The 26,866-nt window shown below is 36.8% G+C and overlaps 1 protein-coding gene across 7 annotated transcripts in view; it reads right to left on the bottom strand.

Moving 5' to 3' along the window:
• Positions 1 to 26,866, bottom strand: part of RGS7 (regulator of G protein signaling 7) — a 261,029-nt gene that overhangs the window by 141,987 nt on the left and 92,176 nt on the right. For all 7 annotated transcript variants that reach the window (XR_009746551.1, XR_009746552.1, XM_061471177.1 and 4 more), the window contains exon 3: positions 8,822 to 8,918. Coding sequence is in view for 5 of the 7 variants with exons in the window: in XM_061471177.1 (XP_061327161.1) it covers positions 8,822 to 8,918 (97 nt within the window). In the remaining 2 variants the exon portion in view is untranslated. The remainder of the gene's footprint in view (positions 1 to 8,821; positions 8,919 to 26,866) is intronic.

Below are 26,866 nucleotides of genomic sequence, written 5' to 3'. Positions count from 1 at the left end.
TGAAAAACTCCAATGTGATTTAAACAAACAGCTCTTTGTCAGAGAAGTACCTCATAATGGATGGAGTCAAGTAGTATACTTTGCCTCTTAATCAAAACAATTACTTAAAATACAGATGCCTGGATAATTCTCACTGATCTTTATTTCATGGCTCTAATCATTGCTATGCAACTTGAACACTATGTCTTTCCAAGACATTTCCAAGAGATAGCCAGGAAGGAAAATAATTTTCATAGAACCCCTGGACATATTTCTGTACAGTCACTCTTAGACATATTCCAGTCTTGTCTTCCCACAAGGCTCTATGCACACAACAGATTTCAGTGAGCCTATGTTATTAATCACTATTACAGAGGCTGCTTATATCAGCTTAAAATATTTTTTTAAGCTGATATATTATGCATTGCCTCCATAGGAAAATTTATATGGCATAAATACGCATGGCATGTTTGTGTATCTGGGTGTTGAAGCAGATTATTGTCTCTGCTTTCTGCAAGTACTACTCGTTGCTGAGATAAAATTAGCATAACAAAATAAAATAATTACTTGGTGTTATGCCAGAAAAAATGGCAAACTACCTAACCAGAACCTGTGATAGACTGCAGAATTCCTGCTAATTTCAGGTTAATGTGAGCCTGATTCAGGGCTCCCTTTTCACCCCACCCTTTCCATGAATGTTACATGTCCAGAGGCTGGGTGTCAAGGGTGGCAAAGTAGGTAAATTTTTGGCCACAGTGGAGGCAGTAGGTTTTCCTGTACTCCTCTTAGAAGTACTCATGCTTGAAAGGTGCAACCCCATTCCACTAAAAAAATTGGCAAAATCTTACATGCAGGTTGGCTATGAAGAAGGCGTTGTGGAAAATAGAGGAAAGTATTTTCATGACAGAATAACATAGTAGGAAAAGCTAGGAACAAATCTGTATCTATGATGAACAAACACCCCAGCTATTTCTCTGGAAACATGCTGAGTTGTAAGGCCTTACACAGCGTTTGAGAAAAAAGGAGATCATCTAATTCAAACTGTGCACTTTGTGTGGACGAACAACAAATAAGATGAGTATTCCCAGCAATCTCCTATCTCACAACAAGAGAACAATTATTAAGATATTTTGCCCATCAATGCATGACTCCTATTTCTTTTGCAAATGTCTGTGAAAATAAGCTTTTCATAGCTACTGATTTTAGGAGAACTGACATTTATGATGACTGCTTTACACACAGATTACTTTAAAAGACTTTTCAATGGGTTTTCATATATTTCAGTTTCCTAGAACAATTTTGCAAAATTGCCTCAGACTTTCTTCACTATATTTTCTGCTTTTTACTAATGTTCCCAATGCAATCACCACAGAATTGAAAGGTAAATATATAAATACATTTTTTTGTTGTTGTTTGGGCAGGAGGAAGCAGCAACTTTTAATTAAGAATTTGTTCTGTTCAAAATAGCTAATGAAAATGCTTTCACATTTTGAAAAGCTTTTAATTCTGACAGTGATTTATTAAAGATCTGATGTTAACACATGCCTTAAAATGAAACTGGAGAGCATGATCATCTTGGAGCATTAAAGTTATTGGAAACTTTTCTTAATTTCTTTCATTCACTTTTCATTTCAAATGAGAGTATTCAGCTCTTACTTGATCCCAGCCCACCACAGCTTGTCACATGGCCATTCTGAGCTTCACAACTGCAACACTTGTCACTAAGGTGATTTTCCATAACATACAAAAGTTCTGTGAAGTTTTAAGCAGCTTAAGAGCACCCTTCCCTGGCCAAGTTACAATATCAGTGATGCAGCCAAAGCAGACAGGCAAACAAACAGAAACAGGAGGTGAAGGTATGCAGACAGCGCTCAAAAATACACTTTTTCTGATATTCTGAAGCACACAAAACACCACTCATTAATCAGTTAATTACCTCACTATGTTGAAATGTCTGTATGTCCAACCTTATGGCACCACTTACTCAATCTCTTCTACCCATAACTCTAAAAATCATGAACATGATCTCAGTAAACAAGAGAACCAGCCTCCTCTTTAAAAATATCTGCTCCCAAAAGACCATTAACATCTGAATGCAAATCAGTCACTCTGACAAAGTGATGAATGGAGACAACACACAAGAGAGATTGGTGTTTTAACTTCAAACCGACTATTCATTTGGGGATAGAGGATTATTAACTTTTCATTCTCAAAAGTTATGCTTTGAAAAGTAAAACTAAAAATGGCAAGTTCCTGCTCATATTTGCCCTTCAGAATAGGCACAGGATAGGGAATAAGCCAGCTTCTGTCCTTCGTGTAATGACAGAGATCTCTTCAGCAGAGCATTTTACTAAGACTGGAACCTCCCTGAGGCCATGAGTCCACAATTTTAATACTGTTTGCAAACAGCAAGAGTCTGATTTGGTGTAAAGAAACCGGCAATGATTCCACTATTAAATTATACCTCTAGGAGAATGCAAGAAAAGGGAGATGAAGGAATGATGAGAAGAAGAAAGTAGGAACCTGTCGTTGGAAGACGCTGAAGGGAAAAATTAAAAAAAATAGGGTCCATAAAATTAGAAGCCTGGGAGATGGGAAACCCAGCTTCTCACGCATAGTTAATTTAGTCTGGTAAAGGTATCAAAAATGGAAATTCCCAAATCCTTGTATTTACCTATAAGACAAAATTACTTTGCTTCAAAGGTACTGGATGATTGAGGTGTTTTGCCTTTGTGCGCTCTTCTGTCAATCCAAGCAGTAGAGCTTTCTCTTTTATCTTGTATTTTAGATAGCAGCACTGAAAAGTCATCAGATGCTAACAACTCATTACTCAGCTGGGAAAGAGCAAAACCAATGACAGAAGAAATGCTCTCGATCTTGTTATTAGTCCCTTGAGTCATCCAATTCCCATTTTACTGCTCCTTATTTTTTTTCTGCCTACATCTATATAACAAGCAATACTGTGCAGGTAGCTCCTGTGAATCATTCCTTAGGTTCACCCACCCGTGATTTGTGCGTGAGATGACACTGCTTTCCTCTGGGGTTTCTCATTACATCTCACCAGGATACTGTCTGCTTTTCAGCAGAAATTTTTTAATGTTTGAACACATAAATTCTCTATTTTTACTAAGCATGGTACTACTAGTGCTCAAATAAAGACTGGTAACTAATGATTATGAGAATACATTTGCTAGTCAAAGTGCAACATCTCATTACCTTAATTTCCCAGGTAGAAGAGAAATAAGCATTTTGGGAGATGAGAAAAAAACAATGAATAAAAATGGCATACAATAGCAATAATCTGTCTAAAAATTGTGAAAATACGATGTCTATATGGAAAAGGTACAATATCAGCTTCACATCTAGGAGAAAAATTCTAATGACTACACGGATTATGTTTTCCTGGGAAGGGTAAACGAATCCTTTCCCTTCCTTTTTAACTATAAGATGTTAAAACCCACCTTTCTACTGATCTCCTCCTATATTTGTTGGTTTAAGCTGTGACTATTTCCAAAACTACTGAGCCACACATCAGAAACAGCCAGTAACAACTAGTATGAACATGCTTTCCTTACATATTTTTTATTCCATCTATGCATGTATTCTTTAATTGAGCTTACATTTTTATAGTTCTCCTCACTCCTTCAATAAAAACACCAGCATCTCTCATTCATGCTTACACACCACTCAGTTGGCACACTCTCCACAGATTTTATTTATCACCAATTATACCCAAGCAGCATACACTTTAAAGTCCTATAAAGTCCTGATAGCCTGTAATGACCATAAGACACCACTATGTCACTACGTCTCTCTTAATGAAATATCCACGTTATTATTACGTCATGAAGCTTTCAGTACTAATACTGACCAAACCACTTGCCCACCCCACAAAGACCCCCAAAGCAAACCCTTGGCTATTGCTGTCCTTTATCTGTAAACCCTGAATGCTTCTTTATGCTTGAAAGTGAACAGCAAAACTTTGGCATTTACTTGCTGTCTCTCCTTAGTAAAAATAAAAATGATATTTTAGAGCTCCTTCTAATCCCTATGATTCATATGTCAGACTCCCTACATTCATCATTTCAAGCAAGTTTTTTTTTTATCCATTTCCAGGCCTAATGCTGAACCATGTTCGAGGCAAATTGCTATCTTTTTATTCCTAATGTGCTAATCAGTGTTAGTAAAGAATGCCTGTGACAACCTTCATGCAATTGACTGGCAAGATGTCTATATAAACTATCTTCTTCATTCCTCCAAAGCATTTTAAAACCATGGAGACAACAGCAAGCCCTTCTTTTGTTCATCAAAACACATAATCACATAGAAAGAGCAAACTCTTCTGCCTATTTTTTTCCTTGGAGCCTTTAAAGTTTCAAACTGAAGCCACAATAATACATAGCTGATGAATAACATTACTGTGACTACATGGCAAGCACGCAGGAAGTACTGCATTACTGTAGTCTAGTCAGCCATTGACCACTATTTTAAACTTGTGCCTTCCGAAAATTTAGTGTCCATGACTGTGGTCATCTGCAGCAGCCATAGAAAGTGACTCAGATCCATAAACAGGGAAAATTAAAACAAAGTCAAATTTCCCAAGATCCACATGGGAAACTACATGTCAAGCCGAGCTTTAGAAGCCCAGATGTGTAATTATGCTTAAAGCTACTGAGAAAACTGACTCAATCCCTCCTTCAAGAAACTTTCAGTTCACCTGACATTCAGTTCAGAGATAGTTCAGACTCTGCTAGAGGACACGCTTCTAGAACTATGGAATTTTTAAAGCACAAACTCTGATGTGATTTTCACATTCAAGATTATAATGTGAATGACCAAAAGCAAACTGCATTTTTCATAATAAAAAGATTATTCCATTTTCGAAGACAGGAAGCTCTTACTCAAACAATAATGGTTTGCACCATAGCATTGCTTACACACTTAAACAGTCAAGACTAAAGCAATGCTACGGTTTCCAGCAGAATTTCCATTAACAGTGCCCAGTGTAAGATCTAAAATATAATCTAGCATATCTGGTTTCAGTCATTAGTGTACTAGGGCACATAAGTATATTAGTCTGTTTTCTGCAAAGCTATGTATGCAAATTCATCTATTTGTTGCACTCAGTCTAAGCCTACTTGCAAGTAAGATCGTGGGTGACTCAGCTTGAGGTGAACCATCACTACAGACCATCTGCTACAGCACATCCTCTCTGCTCAAAAGCCTAATTGTACTTACCCTCAGAAGCCCTAGCTGGATGAGGTAATTCAGTGAGACTATGTAAAGGCTAAGGTCTTTCACAAAACCCATTTTTGGCTGAAATTGTAATAGGGATACAGTACAGTGCTACACAGGCCCCAGAAGGCAGTGAGCTAGTTTCAGGATGAGTCAGTATAGAATAATGCTGTAAAAGCCATGTGTAGCTCAAAAAAAAAGATAAATCCAAACACACTGGGCATGGAGACTAAATATCTGTTCTGCATCAATGAATGATGCAGATCTTAGTGCAAAATAAGCTTTGAATGCAATGAAACCATTAGCTCATCAAGCCCATTCTGAGGTGTTTGATATTTATTCTTGCTTGTCATGACATACTAAAATACACCACAGATATTCACTGATGAGTACAATAGGTTGCAGGTCTACAGGCAGCGCAAGTAAGAGTAGTCAGCTACTGAAGCTTTACTTCCACTGATTCTTTTATGTTGAATCCCACCTGGATGGACAAGGATGAATTCTTCCCCCTCCAATAATTGTTTATTTCTATATATAATAAGCCCCATAATTTCTGATAAAGACTTTGTAACATACTAAGTTGTCTGCCATAGTTATTTGCATTAAATGTCTGCCATAGTTATTTGCATTAAAAGAAGTATGATTTTGTATAGATTCTTTATCAAAATAACTCGACTGAGTATCATTAACATCATTAATGCTAAACAATTAGGAAAAATCTCTCGGCATTAAGGAATGAGGTAAAGAACCAGGATAGGTACAAACATCTCTGGTTTTGCCGTCTTGTTTTCAGAGATTTTTATCTTGACATATGCAATATATTGGAGCTCAGTCAAGGACTGGGGTTCTTTCTCACAATCCATTCCACCTCCTGCTTGTAGGTGACTGGAATGCTATCATCCAAATTGGTCTGCCATTCATCATCTCTAGAGAATTTACACTACAGATAAATTTGCTGCATAAAGTCAATGTAATACACACCTAAATGTGGATAAAAATATGAACAGCAATTAGCACACATCTATGGGTTTGCATTCCTTATCATCAAGTAGCCTGCAAACTCATGTTAAGCATATTTTAATCAGGTAAAGACAACTAAATGACTTGCTTTTGAAAGATTTCAAAAAAGCAAGTGAACAAAAATGGTATTTTAATTCAAGCAGCCTTCTCACAAAAATGAATGTATAAATATCAACATCAGAAACTTTCTTGCTTTCTATTAATATAAGAAATAGCAAAATAACTCATCAGTTTTTCCAAAATTTCACAAGGTGAAATAATCTTAGCAATTATTTTTCTTTTTTTTTTTTTTCTGAAGTGCACCAATGTACAGCCTATAGAGAATTCTATGCATTTGAAATGTTTCTCTGTGTGGATATTTTACTTGTAAAAATATATAAGGAATGACTCCATAAACAAGATAATACAGTCACATCATTCTATTTGTTACAAGTGCCACATTTTACTAAAAGGTTAAATTCAGGTACCATTTCCCAAGATGATTTTGCTTATGTAGACATCCTTAAATAGACAGTGTCAGTAATTCTGCATTGAAAAGTGACTGCTCTTTCAACTAGTTTTTCACTTGCTGTTTTAGAAGTAACACTATGAAACAAAAATAAACAAAGATACCTCTCTTGCTTTTATAACAACGTAATGAAAATGTTGGCCCATAAAACCTTTTTACTACAGACAATTTATGGACATCCTTAATTTTTACATGTTATGTTTTACATGTTGTGTAAAGGACTCTTCCAGGTCTTTCTAAGTCCTTGCAGGAACATGACTTAATTGTGGCAGATCTACCCATTTTGCACACAAACAAACAATTGCAAAGTTCCAGGTTTTATGGGACATAGTCCTGAATAGATGACTGGGTATAATATATGGTTTTTGAATAGACACACAGATATATAAAGATATATCTGTACATATAGATATATAGATATATATGAGCATATAGACATACATATATATATATTTTAACTGGAGAGCATCTCCTCTTGATTTGATCATTTTCATATTGATGCTTTTGTTGGTAATAACAGTACTGTAAGTTGTTATTATATACATTTTCATTATTATCATCATGATCCTTAGACAATAATATTCTCATGTTTCCTAGTAGTCAATAGTTTTAAGTTCTAGATGAGATTTATTTGCTACATACACACTTCTAGCACTTCAAAGGAATGCTGCTACTCTCAACATGAAGTTTTTAAGAGTACAGATCCATCCAGGACAGAGACAGGAAAGTAGATTAATTGAACTCAAATGACAGTTTTGCTGTTCCAGTGTGTTTCTTAGTCATGTGTAGAAAGAATTACGGCCCGGGTATTTGAGTGAGAAAATCTGCAAAGGGAAAGAAACCCCCAAATCTCCTATGCTTTTTCTTTCCCACTGCAGTTGATAGAGTTAATGCCTCAATCCAGAAGTCGTATCAGTGACTTCTGTGCACTACTGTATATATATTCTAAAACAACCTTAAAAAAGTATGATGTCCATTCCTGTAAAGAAAAAAATAAATTTACAAATAGTGTCTCCTGCTATACAAATAACCATAATCTATCTAATTTAAAATACATAGCACACAAGGTAAGGCAGAGAACAGCAATTAATACGGATCATTTAATAGGATACCATGCTGTACAAACTTATGGGAAATAAGTCTACTCTTCAGAGACTAGTTTGTATTCAAGTAGTTTCTAAAATCATAAAGACATTTTGTTCATCTGTAAAACTCTTTCCTTTTTTGTGCCAGAATTATTCATTAGCAAAAACATTCCAAGGGTTTAAAATTAAAGTATAAAATTCTTCTTGCTGTTCTGTATAGGACAAACTTCTGTAAATATTTTCTAGGCAAGGATTACCTTTTCTACTACAAAAATTGCAACTGTTAACAGAGTACAGAAAAAAGTAGGCTTAGCAATGGCATCTATTTCAGAGGAACTCCATACTCATTGGTACCACAAAGAGACATATCCACATATAAAAACACAGACAATGATATAAAAACATGTAAATAAGTGAATAGATATATTATTCTGGTTTTGGTACATATGATGCTACTGATGTTTATAGCTGTCTTGCAGATCACCACAGACATCTCAGCCTTAGCTTCTTGGGTGCAAGCAGCCACTTAAATGTCTGAATTAATTTCTACAGTCCCAATTCAGTATCAGTTGCAGAGTGCAGCGATGGTTTTCCTTTTTTGCTGCGGCTATGGCAATTCTTATCTTCATATACTGGCCTGTACGCTAACCTCATAGGCTGCTAAAGAGGCTAAAATCAGATCTTGCATTTCAAGATCTGAAATGCAGAAACTCTGAAATAAAAATATTGCCATCTTCAGATAACTTACTTTTGGTAGTAAATTAAGTATTCCCTTCACTTCATTTATAGGACAAAACCATCCCTGTGTAAGCCCATTCCAATGTACGAGAAACATCAAAGATTCCTATAATTAAAGCTTTCCAGCAATGTCTCCTCCAGAACAGATGACTCTGAATTCCCCATAAGACTCAGTTAAAAGGATTTTCCATTTGAGCATTCCCTTACATAAGGTAGTCTGGAAACTTAAATACATGAAATATGCTTTTACTCTTACCAGAAAAGACACTGGGAATCTTGGAAAGAAAACTTTTGACTGTACGAATAGGAATCCCATTTTTCTCATCTTGCATGCGGGCTATGACGTCTTCCATCTGAACATAGGTAAAAGAGAGAAAGAATAAAGAAATCCAGAATTATTTCCTAAAATAAATTCTCCAAGAAATCCTAGATCAGTCTCTCAGAATGACAAGTATTTTTTTTAAAACTTATAGTTAATATTTTATATTTTTATTGAACAGGCTAAAAAACCTGCAAGTACTTTATTCTTGGACAACATTAAAAAATTGTATGTACTCAAAGTCTCTTGAAAAAGAAATACCAAATGAGAACAGAGAGATTTAGTTAAAGTAATTAAAAGAAGTAGTTAAAAAACACTGCTGGATATAGAATGTGTTTTGATTGTCTTACTGGTATTGTACCACATATAAAAGCAAAATAGACTCATGCATCCTTCTAGGGGACTGATACAGTTCTCAAAAAGTCTGTTCAAAATAAAAATAGAGCTTTTAAGTTCAGACCAAACATTAGGTTTATTTCTTTTGAGAAGAGGAAAAAAAATACATGAAGCAACTTTTCATCCCTGGAGACAGCAGAGCCAGAAGTGTAAGATATTTGTAGGTAACAGAGTGGGTATAAAAATGTGAAACCAAGATCAATTAGTTCGACTGCTCATGAAAAACAGGTTTATACAGAGAGTATCTGGAGGTTTGAATGCTGCATACACTTATGGATCACACATTAACAACACCAGGAACAAAAATCCAGTGGCATAGTCCAAAATACAAAGTACACACAAGATGTAGATATTGTTAACAGGATATGGAAGACCGAGTCTATTGCTCAGAATTAGGGAATGTACAAATGTCACAAAAAAAAAACCAAAACACCACCATTCATTGTAATGAGTTTCATCTGATACGGAATTCAATAATTTAAATAGAAAGGGCCATTAATATTATTCTGAAGAAATTGGCAAGTAGACAAAATGCTATGAAATGGAATCTGCCCCTACATTTGTTATCCATACAATAAAGGGAGGCTTGTTCCAACCCCTTCTAAATTCAGTTGGTAAACTGTCTTACTGAGCCCTTAAATGAATTAGAAGTCACTCAAATTTAGGTGAATATCTTTGCTTTAAACAAGGAAGTAAATTATAACCATAGATGCATGGTCTTCTATGAAAATAAACAGAAGTAAATTTAATGATAAATTCCATGCATGCAATGTAAGCTTATGAAATACTGCTAGAACTGCAGAGTGCATAATAATGTGTGTTACACTGGAACAAAATTTGGAAGGCAATACATAAGGCAATGTGATAAAGGTATTTTTGCATTATAATAAGGACTACTAGAAAGGTAGGACACAGTCCTGGAACATGACATTGCAGGTAATGATATGCAGTTACCTCTTTCTCAGGATCACACAAGAGTACAAATGTTTAATACCTAGCATTCCTAGCATTGTCAGTAATCAGTCCTTCAAGGGTATATGGAATATATTGTTAACTGACATGCACATATGCTTTCCTAAACTTGCTTCATGAACAAGATTTAATCTAAGCTGTATAAAACATTACTCTGATTGGAGCTGTATCTTTGAGGAAGTTCTCTGGCTTTGACTAGCAAAGCAAGGTCTAGGATGTCTGCACTTCAAAAGCACACCTTCCCTTGGCCATTTAGCTCAGATTATTGTTCCATGTCAGGTGCAAACACCTGTGCAAAAGGCAGCTCCCACTCCAGACAGCTTCATTGTGAACTGCCTGGTTAGTTCCGTGTGCAAAGATAACTGCATAAACGAGAGGGGATGCTCCGATACAACATACAAAACACAACAGAAGACTCCTGATAAGATACCATTGCCCTGGGATTCTGTATGTTATCTGCTAGGCTACAAAATCCTTCTTTGTCTTGTCCCTTTTTGAGCACAAATCCAAAAGGTGTGTTCTGTGGTTATCTTAAATGTAAGAACTCAATGAAATGAAGGGCAAATTAAAAAAAAAAAACAACAATCAAACACATCAATTAAAGATTCAAAACCATCTAACTCAACATATGCAGGTGTACAGCTTAACTTTCAATACATGTAGTCCCTATTTCTGTTTTAGCTGATTTAAATTCAGCAAACGTACAATCTTGTCCACTGAAAAACATCACAACTATATTTGGGAAGCAGCACTCAAGGCACTTGTCTATCATTCATCAACAATGACCTAAGACAATGGAAAGAGCATAACAGTTTGATTAGAATAACAAAAGAAAATCTTAATCTAATTTTGCTCAAGAATTCTAATCTGGGGAACACAAACTGCTGCTCAATATAATAATTTTCCTTGCTGATGTATCACTGTTTGCTTCTGAGTCACCTGACCCGATGCTCAAACGTGAAACATAAACTCCTCCACTTCACCTCAGAATTAGGCTTTCACAGTTCTGTTTTTATGGGCTTATTTACCTAAACCTGACTATCTTGGGTCATGCCAATATCCAACGGGATATTTTTTAGCCCTAAACCTTCTCAAAGAACTCAGAGAAAACAAATACACAAAAAGCTGCCTCCTGATCACTCTTCCAATGAAGCTCAATGTGCTTGAGAAAAGGAAGTTGTAGAAGTGTATCTGTTAGATTCTCAGTTATCATTATGCACAATTAACAGGGAAAGGGGTAGCTAGAAGGAAGTTCACAGTGAAGCACAGATTCTACAGGAGCATTTCTAAATAGACATATACCCTAAAAAATGTGCTGTTTGTTTACCAGTGAGACAATTCTAACTGGGACAAAAACTCACTAATCTTCTGATGCATAGGCACCTCAGACCAAGCTTATAGTATTAATATTTAAAATTTCACTCATCTCCATGTGAAAGATAATTTGCAGTCTTCAGCCTGACACATAAGGACTCTTTGAAATCTGTTTCAAAGACTGACTCTGACAACAGTGACAATGCACCTTACATGAAGCAAAAAGAAAGATAGCAATATCCTGTAATAGAAAGGTTACAGGACACAGGAGCCATTGAATAATGACCACCGACTCTGCTCCAAACACACTGGGAACTAGGCATGGAGACAAGCATAACTTAGCTCAGGGGCAGAACCCATACAGAACTAACAAGCCCACAGAGTATCTGGCCTTGGAGAAGAGAGACTAAACGTTATCAAATGGGAAGTGAAGGTGATGGCTCTCAATACTGTGTATTGCTAGAAGTCCACTGAAGGACTAGGCTTATTAGTAGGCTTCTCTTCTTTGATACGACCATAAGAGGTTTCTGCCATATAAGGTAAAATTAACCCCTTCTATCTTTAATCATCAGTTACTATCTAAAGGTATCTGTCTTTCTCAATTACTGACCGTGGAAGTCTTGACAAGAAACCAGGACTAGTATCCTTTAGCTACTTACAGCTACATGAAAAGAATACAACTCCTAGAAGCAGAATTTTTATGGTTACTTAGATTTCACTCCATGTGGTTTGGTAAGACCCTGAACTTTCCATTTCTAAATCTAAATATGAATTTCATTGCTAATCATCCACACATCTTGCAAAAATTATCCCCTTGCACCATAATTCAGCATCACTGATTCTTAAGAAGTAGGGTTTTTAATTAACTCAAAGATGACAAAGGTCAAAAGCTCAGAAAGTTTGTCAGTGCAGTACAAGAGTCTTTTCTGCCCTTAAAAGCAAGGCTAAATCAACTCCACATAAAGATGGTCACTAGATACAAGGATTCCAAGACTAAAAAAAGGAAAGCAATGGTCTGGAACTAACTAAAGTTCAAGACATGCATTTTAATGCTTGAAGCCTTGACCTACCTACACATTTACAGGTATCTCAATTCAGTTTCTATTACTAAAACAAATTTCAATGACAGGGAATTAAATCTATATCAAGGAATACTTGAATGAAACTAGCCACAATTTTGTACTCAGTTATGGTACCTCAGAACAGGGAATTGCTGTTGAGTATACTGGGGTCCACCCACACTACAGCTTTGGTGATTTTGCAAAAATATTTCATCATTTTACCCAAAGGCAGGGGTGTAATAATGCAGTGGAAGTAACTACAAACCTCATCCAAACTTGTTAACAAAGTACACCAAGTTACAATATGTAATAATTTCTTACACTATGCACCAAGTTTCCCTAGGCAATTTTTCCCCTCCCTAGTCAAACACATTACCAAGTCCAAGTTCACCAGTGTGGTTGGCCAGCAGTTGCAGGAGGCCTTTGTTACCCAACCCCCTTACAGAGACACACATGAAGCAACAAGTTGCACTGCTTGTTTTCAAGGTAATGGCAATTTTTTTCCATTTTCCAACACTTGCTAACTACACAGAATATAGTCTCATTTTGTTAGCATTATACTGAAAATGAATTACCTGTAACTGCTCATCCTTTCAATAGCACTCCTCTCTTGAAACTCCACTGTATGACAAATGCTCTGTCTCATGCTGCCAATTATACTACAAATTTTCTGTTGAGACCTCCATCAGCTAAAAAGCCTGTAATTGCACGATGCAGACAATTTGTAAGAAAGTATTTTGATGTGGTTCATTGAGGCAAAAGATCTGTACATTTACATGAATGGCTAAACTGCCCCATCAGATTTACACTTTAGAAGCCTCTGACCCTCTCCCTTCCCATGTGAGCTGCTCTTTGCCAGGACTACACATGCCAACAATCACAGCAACATCTTTCTTTAATTGAATCATTATAATGCCACCTGGGAGCTGCCCAACTCAGTGAACCAGGGGGCTTTGTTCAGCTAGTTAATCTGTATCACAGAGAAGAAAAGAGCACAAAATACAGGAACTCTAAATCCTGGGAGGCTGCACTGACAAGCAGAGATACAGGCAAACTGATTGCCAGATAAAATATGTCAGTGTTGCTCACAAACTAAAGCAAATCATCTCAGGTCAGGAGTGCTGACAACTCTTTCTAAATCAAGTGTGTAAAAATGAGATGGTTTGACATCTCTGTATCAAAGATTTTAGCATTTTCCATTTAATAAAGAATATGGTTAGTTCAACTCTTTATTCTTAGTTGGGATGAAGAAGAAAAAAAAAAAGAAGTTTAAAACATTCATAAGTCCAGAAAATCAAATTTAGATTTTTGACTAAAGTACAATGCTGAAAAATGGCTTAAAACATGCAAGATTAAACAAACTGTTAATGACAGTCATGCATAAACTATCTGAGCTTGCTAAAATAAAAATGCTGTCAGGCAATATTGTTCTCTGGTCTACCAATACAAGGAACTGCCCTAAGTACTCTCTGATGAACACTAAATTAGAGAATAACTAAAGAATACAAGGACAACCAATCTCCTATTTTCACAACCTCTATTTGCTAAATTATTTGACACGATAAAATTAAACATCAAATCAACACAAAAGTTTCCAGTCGTATTAAATGGATGCAATGGAAATAGTTTGAAGAGTCTCATTTACTACATATACCTATGATGCTGACACACCTGTCTCATGTTCCTTTCCTTTTGCAGAAGGAAGCCACCGATGTGATCAAATAGTTCATTCTCTCTCCTCAGAGAGAATACTTGTGGAAAGCAAAGGTGTTTTGGCTTCACATGTAGAACAAAACTCTGTATTGAAGCAGTGTCTGCCATCATTTTTATATCTGCATTTGTAGTTCTTAATTTCTGAATTTCTAATTAAGAACCAAATTTATTGGCCCTATTTATCTGTACTGTGTCAGATAGATCAAATAAGTAATGTTCCAAATTGGTTATAAAACAAGGTTGGCATTATACATATTATCAGCTTTTGCTAACATTAAATAGGTGCAGGGCAAGCTTTTGTCATTTGTTAAGAATAATTTAGGTTAGTTTGAATTTATTTGAAAAACAATTTCAGTTCCATGCAATTATTATTGAGACCTGATTCTTTTCTAATTAGATGAACAGTCCCACTGTGCTTGTCCCTGCTATCAACACTACATGTTCACCACTGAACTTGCATTAATACATTAGATTCTGCACACTTTGCTCATTTAGAACTGTGCTTTTTGGAATGATAATTTTAAGCATATTCTTGTACTACTGACGCATCAAAAATGATTAATCAACAAACCCAGCATTTAATTTTAAAAGCGCTTGTAGTTTAATATGAATAATACAAGTAGCTCTTTTCTGCTTTTAATTCTTGTGCCTTGCCCTTTTTGAGCACTTATACCAGATTCTGGATATCAATACCTGGGGAAGCAGAGAGTTCAAGGGACAATGAATGAGCATGCAGTAACAGAGATGCAGCTAGTCTACTCTAAAAGAAGCAGTATCCACATTTCAGTAGAGCTGAGCTATCTAATAGTAAAGTTGATGAAAATAAATCCCTTCCTAAATATGTTCTCTCAAAGGCGAAAAGTGTAATCTTCATGTAAAGTTTACTGAAATCACACAGAATATGCAAAATCAGTTAAAGTTATTAGCAGCTCAGATATTGATAACTACTGCACAGCAAAGAATTTTCTACAAAGTTACCTTACAAGGTTTTACTTGGAAGAGAGAGTATGTGAGGAAGATATACAGTTTCAGAATTAAAAATTCTGAAAAATATAAATAGTCTACTGAAATAGAACTTAGTTGACCTCTTTTTAACACTTCATGGAAGATGGATAACTAAAAAGCATATTTATGTAATCATGTGGCTTGTTTGGAAGCTACAACTGTCAGTGATCCCTAGATATAGAATGGATATAGGGATAAAGGTTAATTCCCATCACATAAAACTGTCCAACATTAAATGGAAAAATCTTGAAGATACCATATAGTGCATTCTGTAGATAGTGATTTATGTCAATAAGTTATTCTTTTTTCTCCCTTGGACTGCTAATGTTCAACTAGTGGTTTGATGTACCAAGATATCACATAATATGACCTTTTTCTCTGCCTCATACACTGGGTAAACTGTAGATCTCCCAGTAATGTTCCATTTCTTACTGTGCCTTCTTTGGATAAGTTGAATTGAAAGCATTTAATTAATACTGTATTGCACCAAAAATTAAGCACTGCTCTATTTTAATTCAGAAAAATAGCCCATGTTTGCTTCTGTCAGTAAAGTTTTTGAAGAATTCAGCATGCCAGAACTATGTCAACAAAGCCATAACATAGCATGGGCTATTAGTTCCATTGTTTTCAAAATAGACTATTTTTTTGCCTCACCTAAGAGTCCTACATCTAAATATATAGGACATAAATCCAGTTTGCTGCATGCGTATTAATGCTATATGTCTGGACAGTGAACAGCAGACTTGAAGTAGTTTGTAAAAGCTATTCAATTGGTATTACAGAAAAAATCATGTAACTTTGGGGGAATATATCGCACTGATGCAGCTTTGGAATCAAGAAAAGGTTACAGAAAATGCTGTGTTAATTATACCAGAAATTGGGTAGGTGGCAATTCCAGATCCCTGGCCTTCATGAAATTTTAAACAACAAAAAAACTTATTAAGTAAAGACAAAGGTTGAATCCTTTAAATTAACCACTTGAAAAATAATTTAAATATTCTTTAAAATTGTTTTATACTATTAATACTTCATAGTTTATTTTTACTCTGGCCTTTCCAAGACAAGAAGCATTCTCTGTATTTAGGAAATGTCACAATCAGACATTGAAAAGACAAAAATCTATGCACTCATGCAGAATTTACCACTTTGAATGAATGGGTTTCATGGTTAAATTCCAGCTAGAAAAAGTATTTTCATTTATTTATATGTTTTTCTTAGAAATTATTAATTAGAACTAACTAGAAATACAACATTCTGAAGCCCTGAACACTAGTGTTGCACAACAAAACCAGAGAAAGCTTATCCAAAGGAGTTAAAAACCACATCCAGTCAGTGAAATTTCAAAACAAAAGAAGTCAATGATAATTTTGGAAATTGGATCTCTGCTTTTCAGTAAAATTATTATTTTCATCACAGGTGTGAAACGCTGGTTAGAATGACAGAGGAAAAGGAAGCATCACTGTAGGGACTTGGTAAGGAAACAGCTTGATGAAAGAAGTCTTGGCAAAATAATTTATATTAATAGAGGGATTTCTGTAAGAATACTTCATTCAGAATAAATTTTTTTAAGTAACTAAACCTATAAATAATATTTATTAATTTGTCTGGCCATAACTTCAGCTTCTAAGCTGTGCTCCCAGTGATAGAAATAATGTTTCTTAGGCAAAATTCATATTTTTAAAATATGGTCTTTCAAAGCTAAGATGCTTCCTGAGTTATACTGAAGCTTGTGATATGCTGGTCCTGACATAAAAAAGAGTCTCCAGTATATTTCTCAAACAGGCAAGCTCAACTGGAAACCTGACTTCTGACATCTCAAATGCACTTTTCAAAACAACATTATAAAAATGCTGGAAAGGTTTGGATCTTTTTCCAAGAAGGTACAAAAGCAAAATGTCAAAACTCAGCTGAAACAAAAAAAGTCCCGAAACAACCCAGAACATATTCTGGTACACTGCTCAGTGTACAGAAAACACAAGCACACATTTTTGTAGGAGATGCAAAACAAATACTTATACATATCTAACTCAGATAAAATAGTGAAAGTGCATTTTGCCTTCATAAAAAATACTAACAAAAAAATGAGATACAGGATAGAGCAGAATTATGATATATTCATGTGCCTAAAAAACAAGTGACATTCCTCAGGAGAATACTTGCATTTACTGCAAAGTATTTTTGTTTAATTCTAAGTCCACAAAAACAGATGTTTTCTAAATTAGAACAGCTTTCTTACAGCATTGGTTGCTAACGGTTTTCAATCTAAATTTTCCTGGTTGGAATCTCTTTTTCTCACTTGTCAGATGATCCCAAACATTACAAAGCAACATCACAGCAGCAGATCACTCTAGGAGCAGATATTGCCAAGCAAGGAGACCTTTTCAAAAATATTCACCACCATTATTCTTCAAATGCTGAAGAGGGGAGAAGTAGTTACAAGAAATGTTTAAAATTACATTGACAGAAATAACATTTCAGGGTAAACAATTATATGAAAATGGAATATGAAATTAGAAAATGAGCCTGTTTATAACAGCTGATGTGGATGCTGACCAAAGCAGAGGATTACTTTTACATTCACAATGAAATGGCAAAGAGGAACACTAATATCACTGAATCATAGAATAGTTTGGGTTGGAAGGGACCTCCGAAGATGATCTAGTCCAACCCCTCTGCATTAAGCAGGGACATCTTAAACTAGATCAGATTGCTCAGAGCCTTGTCCAACCTGACTTAAATGCGTTCAGGGATAGGGCATCTACCACCTCTCTATGCAACCTGTTCCAGTGTTTCACCAACAAGTGGAGAAGAAAAATTCAATATATTCCGGTAATTTCTGCACTGGTTTTTGCCCTGTCATTACCAGATGTCCAGAAGCCCTGTCATTCTCCATTAAAAAAGGACCTAGCTTTTTCTCACTCCCACTCAGCATTGCTCTATTTTCTCAATGAACCGCTACCATGCATTGGTACAGGATCAATTTCAATAAGGCCTTATTCATCAAAGCACTTAAAACAGTTGGTAAACTCTAAGCCTGAAAATGAAAGTAACTAAATACCTAATTCACATTAAAAAACAGGGGACTGATACGTCAAAAGACAGTGGGTGACACAAAGAAGAGTGTGTACGTTCCAGTACTTTGTAAAATAGGAACCCATTCCAATGTAACATTTCCTAGTTTATATTTTGGCTGGTTGCAGTATAATTAGCAAAAGTAGAACGCATTTTGTGATACTTCTTTTCAATTGCATGTAGCAATTACATTGTCTCTAGCACTTCACAGGACTTATTCTGAAGGAATTAATGAAATTAAAAACTAACTCTCATATAATTTTTCTCTGTTATAAAAAAAAAAAAATTAAATGAATTCATGTTAGATTTCTACAGTATATCCAACTATAATTTCCTTAGAGATAAAGCAAGTAATTTCATTAAAAAAGGCTATCTTGCCATCAAAACAGTAGCTTTTGAATTCTGATGATTAAGACACTTTAAAGCAAATCAGGTCTGAATGTTCTGTACTTGTCCAATTTAGTCTTAGTTTGACATTTACTGTATTTACATTTTATTTTCGTTTGCAGTCAAATCCCTTTTCATTAGAAACATCCTGTGTCTTTATTGTCAAATCATGTTTGTGCCACAAAAGCAAGTAGAACAGCAGTCACTAACAGATTTGAAATATGTGCACTCTGAAAATTGTGAATGATGCCTGTAAGCCATTTGTTTAACCTATCTGATACACAATCTGGAAAGGAAATATTCTTTCCCCATAAATCAGTTTTGGTATTCACATACACATGTACACAATGAGAACAGAACAATATTCAAATCAGAAGCACTGTCATTTAAAACCAAAAACTGAAAATGGATTTACGGGCCACCAATTAATTTGTGCAATTATTTTTTTACTCTGGAAAAAATTAGGCAAAATGCCGCATGAAAGAATTAATTGAGAAGTTAATGGTGTGTTTCAGCCAAATTTTATTTTACCAGAAGGCCAGAATCAGTCTAGGTATTAGTTACAGCGAGCAGAATATATGACACAATGCATAATGTGAGGTGTCCCTGCCTGTGGCAGGGGGGGTGGAACTAGATGATCTTAAGGTCCTTTCCAACCCTAACTATTCTATGATTCTATGATTCTATAATGGAAGTCTGGATGCCATATGCACCTTTATTCCAGCCATAAATCTGGACAAGACAGCTCAATCTCAAATCTCTCAGTTGATGTGGTCTTGGTTAATTTGAAGAGTTGGAAGAGTTATAATCTCTGTACTTGATCCAGTTGGATCAAACTGGTAGCGTGAATGTAGGTCTTAGAAACCGTGGATCACAAGTTTCGTAGGAACTTACTCTCATAACAGAGAAGCTTGATTGTAATAAAGACACTTCTCACTCAAAAAATCCCAACTCCTTTTGAAGAGCAGTTTTTCCATCACCAGTTTCTCTGTCTTACCAGCTCAAAGTATTGAAAAATAACAGGGTCTAACAACCAATGCACCACTTCACATAGTCCTGTATCTGTGCTAGGGAGCACTTGGTAGGACCCATTTCACACTCCAAATATATTAGAGATTAATAATTGCTACAAGAAATAGGGTGCTCAAGAAAACATATGTCCCTATACAGAGGGATTAGCCTGCAAGAGACATCTACACTAATAAGATAAAATACAATACATAGAAGTAATCTGGAGGCATCTACCCCTTCCAAGCAAGAAACACATATTCATAATTTCATCTGAAAAGAGTGATTATACAACTATTCTTTACCCAGGCAAAATTAAGAAGCTGCAGATGACATGTACAAATACAGTAAACTATAACTCTGTTCACAGTATCACAGTATCACAGTATGTTAGAGATTGGAAGGGACCTCGAAAGATCATCTAGTCCAATCCCCCTGCCGGAGCAGGAACACCTAGATAATGTTACACAGGAATGCGTCCAGGCGGGTTTTGAATGTCTCCAGGGAAGGAGACTCCACAACCTCCCTGGGCAGCCTGTTCCAGTGTTCCGTCACCCTCACTGAGAAGAAGTTTCTTCTCAAGTTTAAGTGGAACCTCTTGTGTTCCAGTTTGTACCCATTACCCCTTGTCCTATCGTTGTTTGCCACTGAGTAGAGCCTGGCTCCGTCCTCGTGACACTCCCCCTTTATATATTTATAGACACTGATAAGGTCACCCCTCAGTCTCCTCTTCTCCAAACTATAGAGACCCAGCTCCCTCAGTCTTTCCTCATAAGGGAGATGCTCCACTCCCTTAATCATCTTAGTTGCCCTGCGCTGGACTCTCTCCAGCAGCTCCCTGTCCTTCTTGAACTGAGGGGCCCAGAACTGGACACAATACTCCAGATGCGGTCTCACCAGGGCAGAGTAGAGGGGAAGGAGGACCTCTCTCGACCTACTAACCACCGCCCTTCTAATACACCCCAGGATGCCATTGGCCTTCTTAGCCACAAGGGCACAGTGTTGGCTCATGGTCATCCTGTCGTCCACTAGGACCCCCAGGTCCCTCTCCCCTACACTGCTCTCTAACAGGTCATTCCCCAACCTATACTGGAACCTGGGGTTGTTCCTGCCCAGATGCAGGACTCTACACTTTCCCTTGTTATATTTCATCAAGTTACTCCCTGCCCAACTCTCCAGCCTATCCAGGTCTCGCTGGATGGCAGCACAGCCTTCTGGCGTATCAGCCACTCCTCCCAGCTTAGTGTCATCAGCAAACTTGCTGATAGTACACTCAATTCCCTCATCTAAATCATTGATGAATATATTAAATAATACCGGTCCCGGTTCTGATGAATTGTTTCAAACAAGGTGGGAGAAAAGTAAAATACCTGAACACACCAAGGGTGGTATGATTCCTCTGACATTTCAACAGAGCAAGCTCCATTTAGCAGAGGAATCACTTGACTAGGACTTGGAAATTCTTGGTTTTCTTCTCCAATTTGCCACCAACTGACCTGTGGCAAGTCACTGTAACCTCCTTTGCCTGAGAAATCCAAGACAAAACTAAGAAAACCACCATTAATAAAACAGCTTTCTAAATACTTATGATGTGTTGGAGCGCTGTAACGCTACATAAAATTAAAACACTCACATTTTCCACAAGCTGCAGTTTCTTTCCATTTCAGTAATCTGCAGAGTCATGACATTTTTTTTCTACCTTATCTTTTCTCAGAGGCATGAATTAAAGCCCACTGTAGTCAGCACAGGCATGTCCTTTGATATTTTGGGAATAAATCCTCGTACCTCTCAGCACTGGGCTTCTAAATATTAATTGTTTTATGACTGTCACAGCGTATCTCCTCTTTTCCTATGAAAAGCTGAGCTATTTATCAAGTTCTAGAAATTAAATTTAAGAGTTTGTATGTCATCCACCAAATTGTAGCCCCACTTTTGCAGAGTAGATATTTATCCCAGTATTTTTATACAATACAGGTACACATATATATGTACATATGCACACAGATGCATATAAGTGGGATTTTTAAAATTTTATATTATGAAAAAAAACAACCTTATAAACTTTGATGCAAAAGGGGTTGCTTGAAAATAATGTTGAAATACTGATTTTAGACTTTTTATCAAACTATTTGCTTACCATTCTATATTCTAAGTTATACTTATGAATTCATGCAGTAATCACTTAACACATTTAACTGTACTTTCCAAACAAAATACATCCAAGAAACGTCCAGACACAGACGGTTCATTAGAAATAAAGAGGACATCAATTTGCACCTTATCCCGAAAGGGAGGCAGTGATAGTATGCTTTACTTCCTTTTCTTTGTTATGTCAGTTAGGCTTAGTACCCTGTCAGAGCATCCCCACTGTGTATTCTAAAGCACCTGAAGAAGTTGTAACAAGCAACTGGAAAGAATTAAATAGGATATGTTCAAGAGCCTTCATAGTGAAATGAGTTAACACTACCAAGGAGCTAACAAAAATAACATTTGTTAATCTCAGAATCTAGACTTCATTCTAGGGTCCAAGTCATTACAATGATTAAATATTCTAAAACAGATCATTAAAATGTAATTTCTAACCAAGAACTTGAATGCAGCACATTGCATGTCCTTTGAGAGTCTCAGTGCCAACTTTAAAAAGTTAAATGAGGTGCCAACAGATAGAAACCCATTAACACAGGGCTGAGGGCTTTCTGGCATTGCCCTGAAACTTGGTTCAGCACCAGGATGGGTGCTCAGTCCCTCTGCAGTTTGCATGGAGGCAACTGGGACCGCACAGCACCCTAAGGGCTCCTGCTCTGAAACAGTACCAAGCTGCTTCTGCTGCATCTTCTCTTGCATCTTTGCCAAGCACATATGTAAAGCAATAATTAATTCTCAGCTTCACTAATTCTCACCTGATGTCACCTCAGGAATTGTCAGAGTGCTGACTCCAGCACAAAAATTCAAATTAATATAAATAATAGGTGTTTAATGTGAAATTTACTTCAGAACTTCAGACATACAGCAAGGCTTATAGATTCGAAACATTCGCAGTAGTTCTGTTACATTGGCTACAACCCTAACAGCACTTAAAAGGTTCAGCTTATCCAGATTTCTTAATTTAACTGTTAGAGATAAATCAACAGTAGCATTCCCTTTTCTGACAATAGAGAAGACAGAAAGAATTAACATTTACGGCTAGAGAAGATACAGTGGAGAAAAAGTGAAGGGAGGAAAAGAATAAATGAAGCTATGGAATGGGGTCTATGCAGAAAAGGGGTTAACATCTAGATTGAAAAAAGCAGAATCAAAATAACCAAATAGAGAGAAGACAGATGTGAAAGACATAGGCAGGGCTTTGATCTTATGAAAGATGTTCACAGCAGGAGGATTGGACTAGATGACACATTAAGTAAAGACATCAAATGAAGTCACATTAGGCAAAAGGCTTAAAACAAAGGAAGAAATTTATACATAAATTAGCTGTGAGACACAACTTCAGCTAAATAAAATTAAAGGGTACTCATGTTTCTGCAGCACATGGGAGACTTAAAATTAACTGAGTTCTACGTTAGCTACACTAGGAGAAAAGCACAGCATTCACTGCCACTGAAAGAACCTCAGTTGCAGTTTTTAAAGATGCATAAACAATGGTATACTATTTTCAACACATTGTTTACATTTAGGTCATGCTTCCTCATCCTTGGTATCTTCAAGACTTCACTGTGAAAAGGCTGGTGGGGTGGGACTGTTTGCTTCTGAGAACCCTGATAACCATTTAGTGCCTCTGATAGGATGATGCATGACAGAGGACATGCTACATATATTGTGTCTTTTGTGCACATGACTGAGAACAGTTCATAAATGGAAGAAGGAAGAAAATAAGGTAATGGCTTCATGCTGAATTCAAATCATAATAAAGTGAATCAACAAAAAAAGAATATTTTTTTAAATGAACCTACAGAGCTGTGCATGCTGGCATACAGAAGTGCACAGACACAAAAACCATGGTTTTAGTATTTGTTTCTCTTCCTTTCTGCATGCCCATCAAAATCGCTAAGAACTAGATTATTTGTATATCTTCAAAAGCTATTTTAAATAATACTATTTTCAAACTGCATCATTTTATTTAAATCTTTATCCAGTAATTCCATTTTAAATTACTAAAATTGAAAAACTTTCTCAAATAGTATGTTTTAGTTGAAAATCCACTTTTCAAATTTTTTCCAGACATAGCAATTTAATTATTTTGTTATTTCTGAGAAAATGGGGGAAAAGCATCTTTGCTTTAAACTAAGGGAAAGATTAGCAAAAATCAAGTGAGGAAGTGGTGGACAAGGTTGGCAAACAAAATGCATGTGAAGTTTATTAGACACGAGGGTCCTTGTGATCAACATCACAGGACCCAAAGGGAGCCCACCTCAAGTGTATGCACATAAATAAGGATGTGCCTACAAGAAAGCACTGTGGGGAAACCTGTCTTACCTTTCCTGGGAAGTCAGCATGACTGGGTGCCTCTCTGAAGTGCCTGTACATCGATGCATGCAGCAAGAGTAACAAGCAAGAGGAATGAAAGATCTGTTTGCAGTTAGTTGCAGGGCTACAACTTACTGGGATTTTGGAGACCAGGTAGTCTCTCCATTCATAGCACACGCAGTAGAAGTACTGCAATGAGTTTATAGGAGCTTTTTGGGAAGAACAGGCTGGAAGGGAAGGAGGAGGTGTTGCCTGTGACATGGGAGAGCATTGGGAATGTGTAGAGCTCTACCCTAGATGGATGTGGAGCCACTGAAGAACAGGATTAGTGGGTAGACCAACATGAGTGATGTTACAGTGTGTCTGCTACAGATCTTGTAATCAGAAAGCAGAAAATACCATCTTCAGACAGCTGGAAGAAGCCTCACATTCACAGGCCCTGGTCTTTATGGAGGATTTAACCATCCTGATACCTGACGGAAGTGCAACACAGCAGGACACAAACAATCCAGGAGGTTTCTGGAGTGCAGTGATTTCTGGAGTGCAAGAACTGTTGTGGTTTAAGCCCAGCTGGTAACTCAGAACCACGCAGCCATTTGCTCACTCTCCTCTTTCTCCTCCCCCTGCTCCCAGAGGGATGGGGAGGAGAATCAAAAGAAAGTAACTCCCATGGGTTGAGATAAGAACAGTCCAGTAGCTAAGGTGTAACACAAACCACTGCTGCTACCACCAATAATAATAATGATAAGGGAAATAACAAGGGAAGAGAATACAACCACTCACCACATAATACCCAGCCCAACCCTGGAAGAGAACTAACCCTTCCGGGTAATTGCCCCCAGTTTACATCCTGGGCATGACATTCTGTGGTATGGAATACCTCTTTGGCTAGTTTGGGTCAGGTGTCCTGTCTCTGCTTCCTCCCGGCTTCCCCTCCTCCCTGGCAGAGCATGAGACTCGGAAAGTCCTTGGTCAGAGTAAACATCACTGAGCAACAATTAAAAACATTGGTGTTATCAGAGCTGTTCCCAGGCTGAAAGTCCCAGGCTGCAGTCACAGCACTGCACCAGCTACTAAGATAGAGAAAAATGACTGCTACTGCTGAACCCAGGACAGTTTCCACCCCTTATTCCATACCATTCACATCATGCTTAGATCCCACATTTTTCAATATACCATCGCTTTTGTCTCACACACACACACACACACAGAGGTGTTTTTCCTTAGTCCATGGACCAATCCCTATAAAGCTGCTAAATTCATCTGGTCCGTGATATTGGGCTCCACCATCTTCCTGACAGAGATGATTAACAAGCTGAGAAGGGCAGGTGCCCTGTTGAACTTCATGTCCTCTCAAGAAAAAAAATGGTTTGGGGCAGCCTTGGCAAAAAGGGTTTCTACAGGTGTATCAGCAGCAAAAGGAAGACAAGGAAATATGTGAGGGTCCTGCTGCTGGAGCAAGAGACTTGGTGGCAAAGGTCATGGAAGAACCTGAGGTACTCAATGCTTTGCCGCAGTCATTATGAGAAAGGAATCCCAGAAAAAAAAAAGATTACTTTGTTTTTCTATGTAAGGGCGATAGAACACTGAAACAGGTTGCTCAGGGAGCTTGTAAAGTCTCCAACCTTGGAGATACTCAAAATCTGACTGCACACAGTCCTGAGCAACCTGCTCTAGTTAAGACTATTTCTTCCCTCCTTAAAGCAGTGTGGTTGAATAAGTTTACCTCCAGAGGTCTCTTCCTGCCTCAAACGTTCTGTGATTTCACCAGGCATGTCATTAGGCTACTACTTAACAGCAATCCCATGATTACCTGATGCATCAACATGAAGACATGTACGTAGCCTAGGATTGAATGATAAATGCAAAAATTTTATTTTACCACCCCAATGTTTTTCCCCCAAAAAATGACAAAATCGTTCAGTCCCAAATTGTAACTGCCTTATTATATTTTATAGAGAAGCAAAAAGATATTATATACAATTAGATTTGCCATTTAACCTTTTCTGGTAGCTCAAGAAGCTGAATGACACTTTTTTAAGCATCACATACAATACCCCTTCTTATTAGCAGGTACTTCTGAATGAAGTATCTGTACACACTGAGGAATGGCAATAAAATGAGAGCTCAGGGATTAAAAATGCCTGAATATAAGCTTATTTTTCTCTGGATAATAGCTTTTATGAAAGTTGGACTCAAAATACTGCAGAACAATGAGTTCTTTCATCTTCCAAGGTCTCCCTGAGATAACCAAGGTGATCACACTTAACTAGTTGGTTAGTTGGTTTCCCTACTGACAAAATGAAGGCTTACAAGCAATTGCCAGGTGAAAACTTTTCACTTTTCAGTAACTAATGAATTATTTTGGTTATATTTTCATGTATAGAATGGAATATTATTCAGATTGTTACTGTAATCATCAAGAAAATGCTTCATATACAAACATAAGGTATACAGCATTTAGGACACTGCACTGACTTTTTAACAATACTCATCTAATGAGTATTATAAAATATTTTTACTAAAATAGATAGTCTTTCTGGTGGAATTTTTTTTTTTTTTAATCCAAATAAGCAGCAAGAAACCAAAGCCA

Source organism: Pezoporus flaviventris, unplaced genomic scaffold (genome assembly GCF_033815535.1).
Source record: "Pezoporus flaviventris isolate CSIRO_AGI_PZ_B2104156 unplaced genomic scaffold, CSIRO_AGI_Pfla_v1 ptg000066l, whole genome shotgun sequence".
In the NCBI taxonomy this organism is placed as follows: Eukaryota; Metazoa; Chordata; class Aves; order Psittaciformes; family Psittacidae; genus Pezoporus; species Pezoporus flaviventris.
This window is presented reverse-complemented; position numbering and strand designations above follow the sequence as displayed.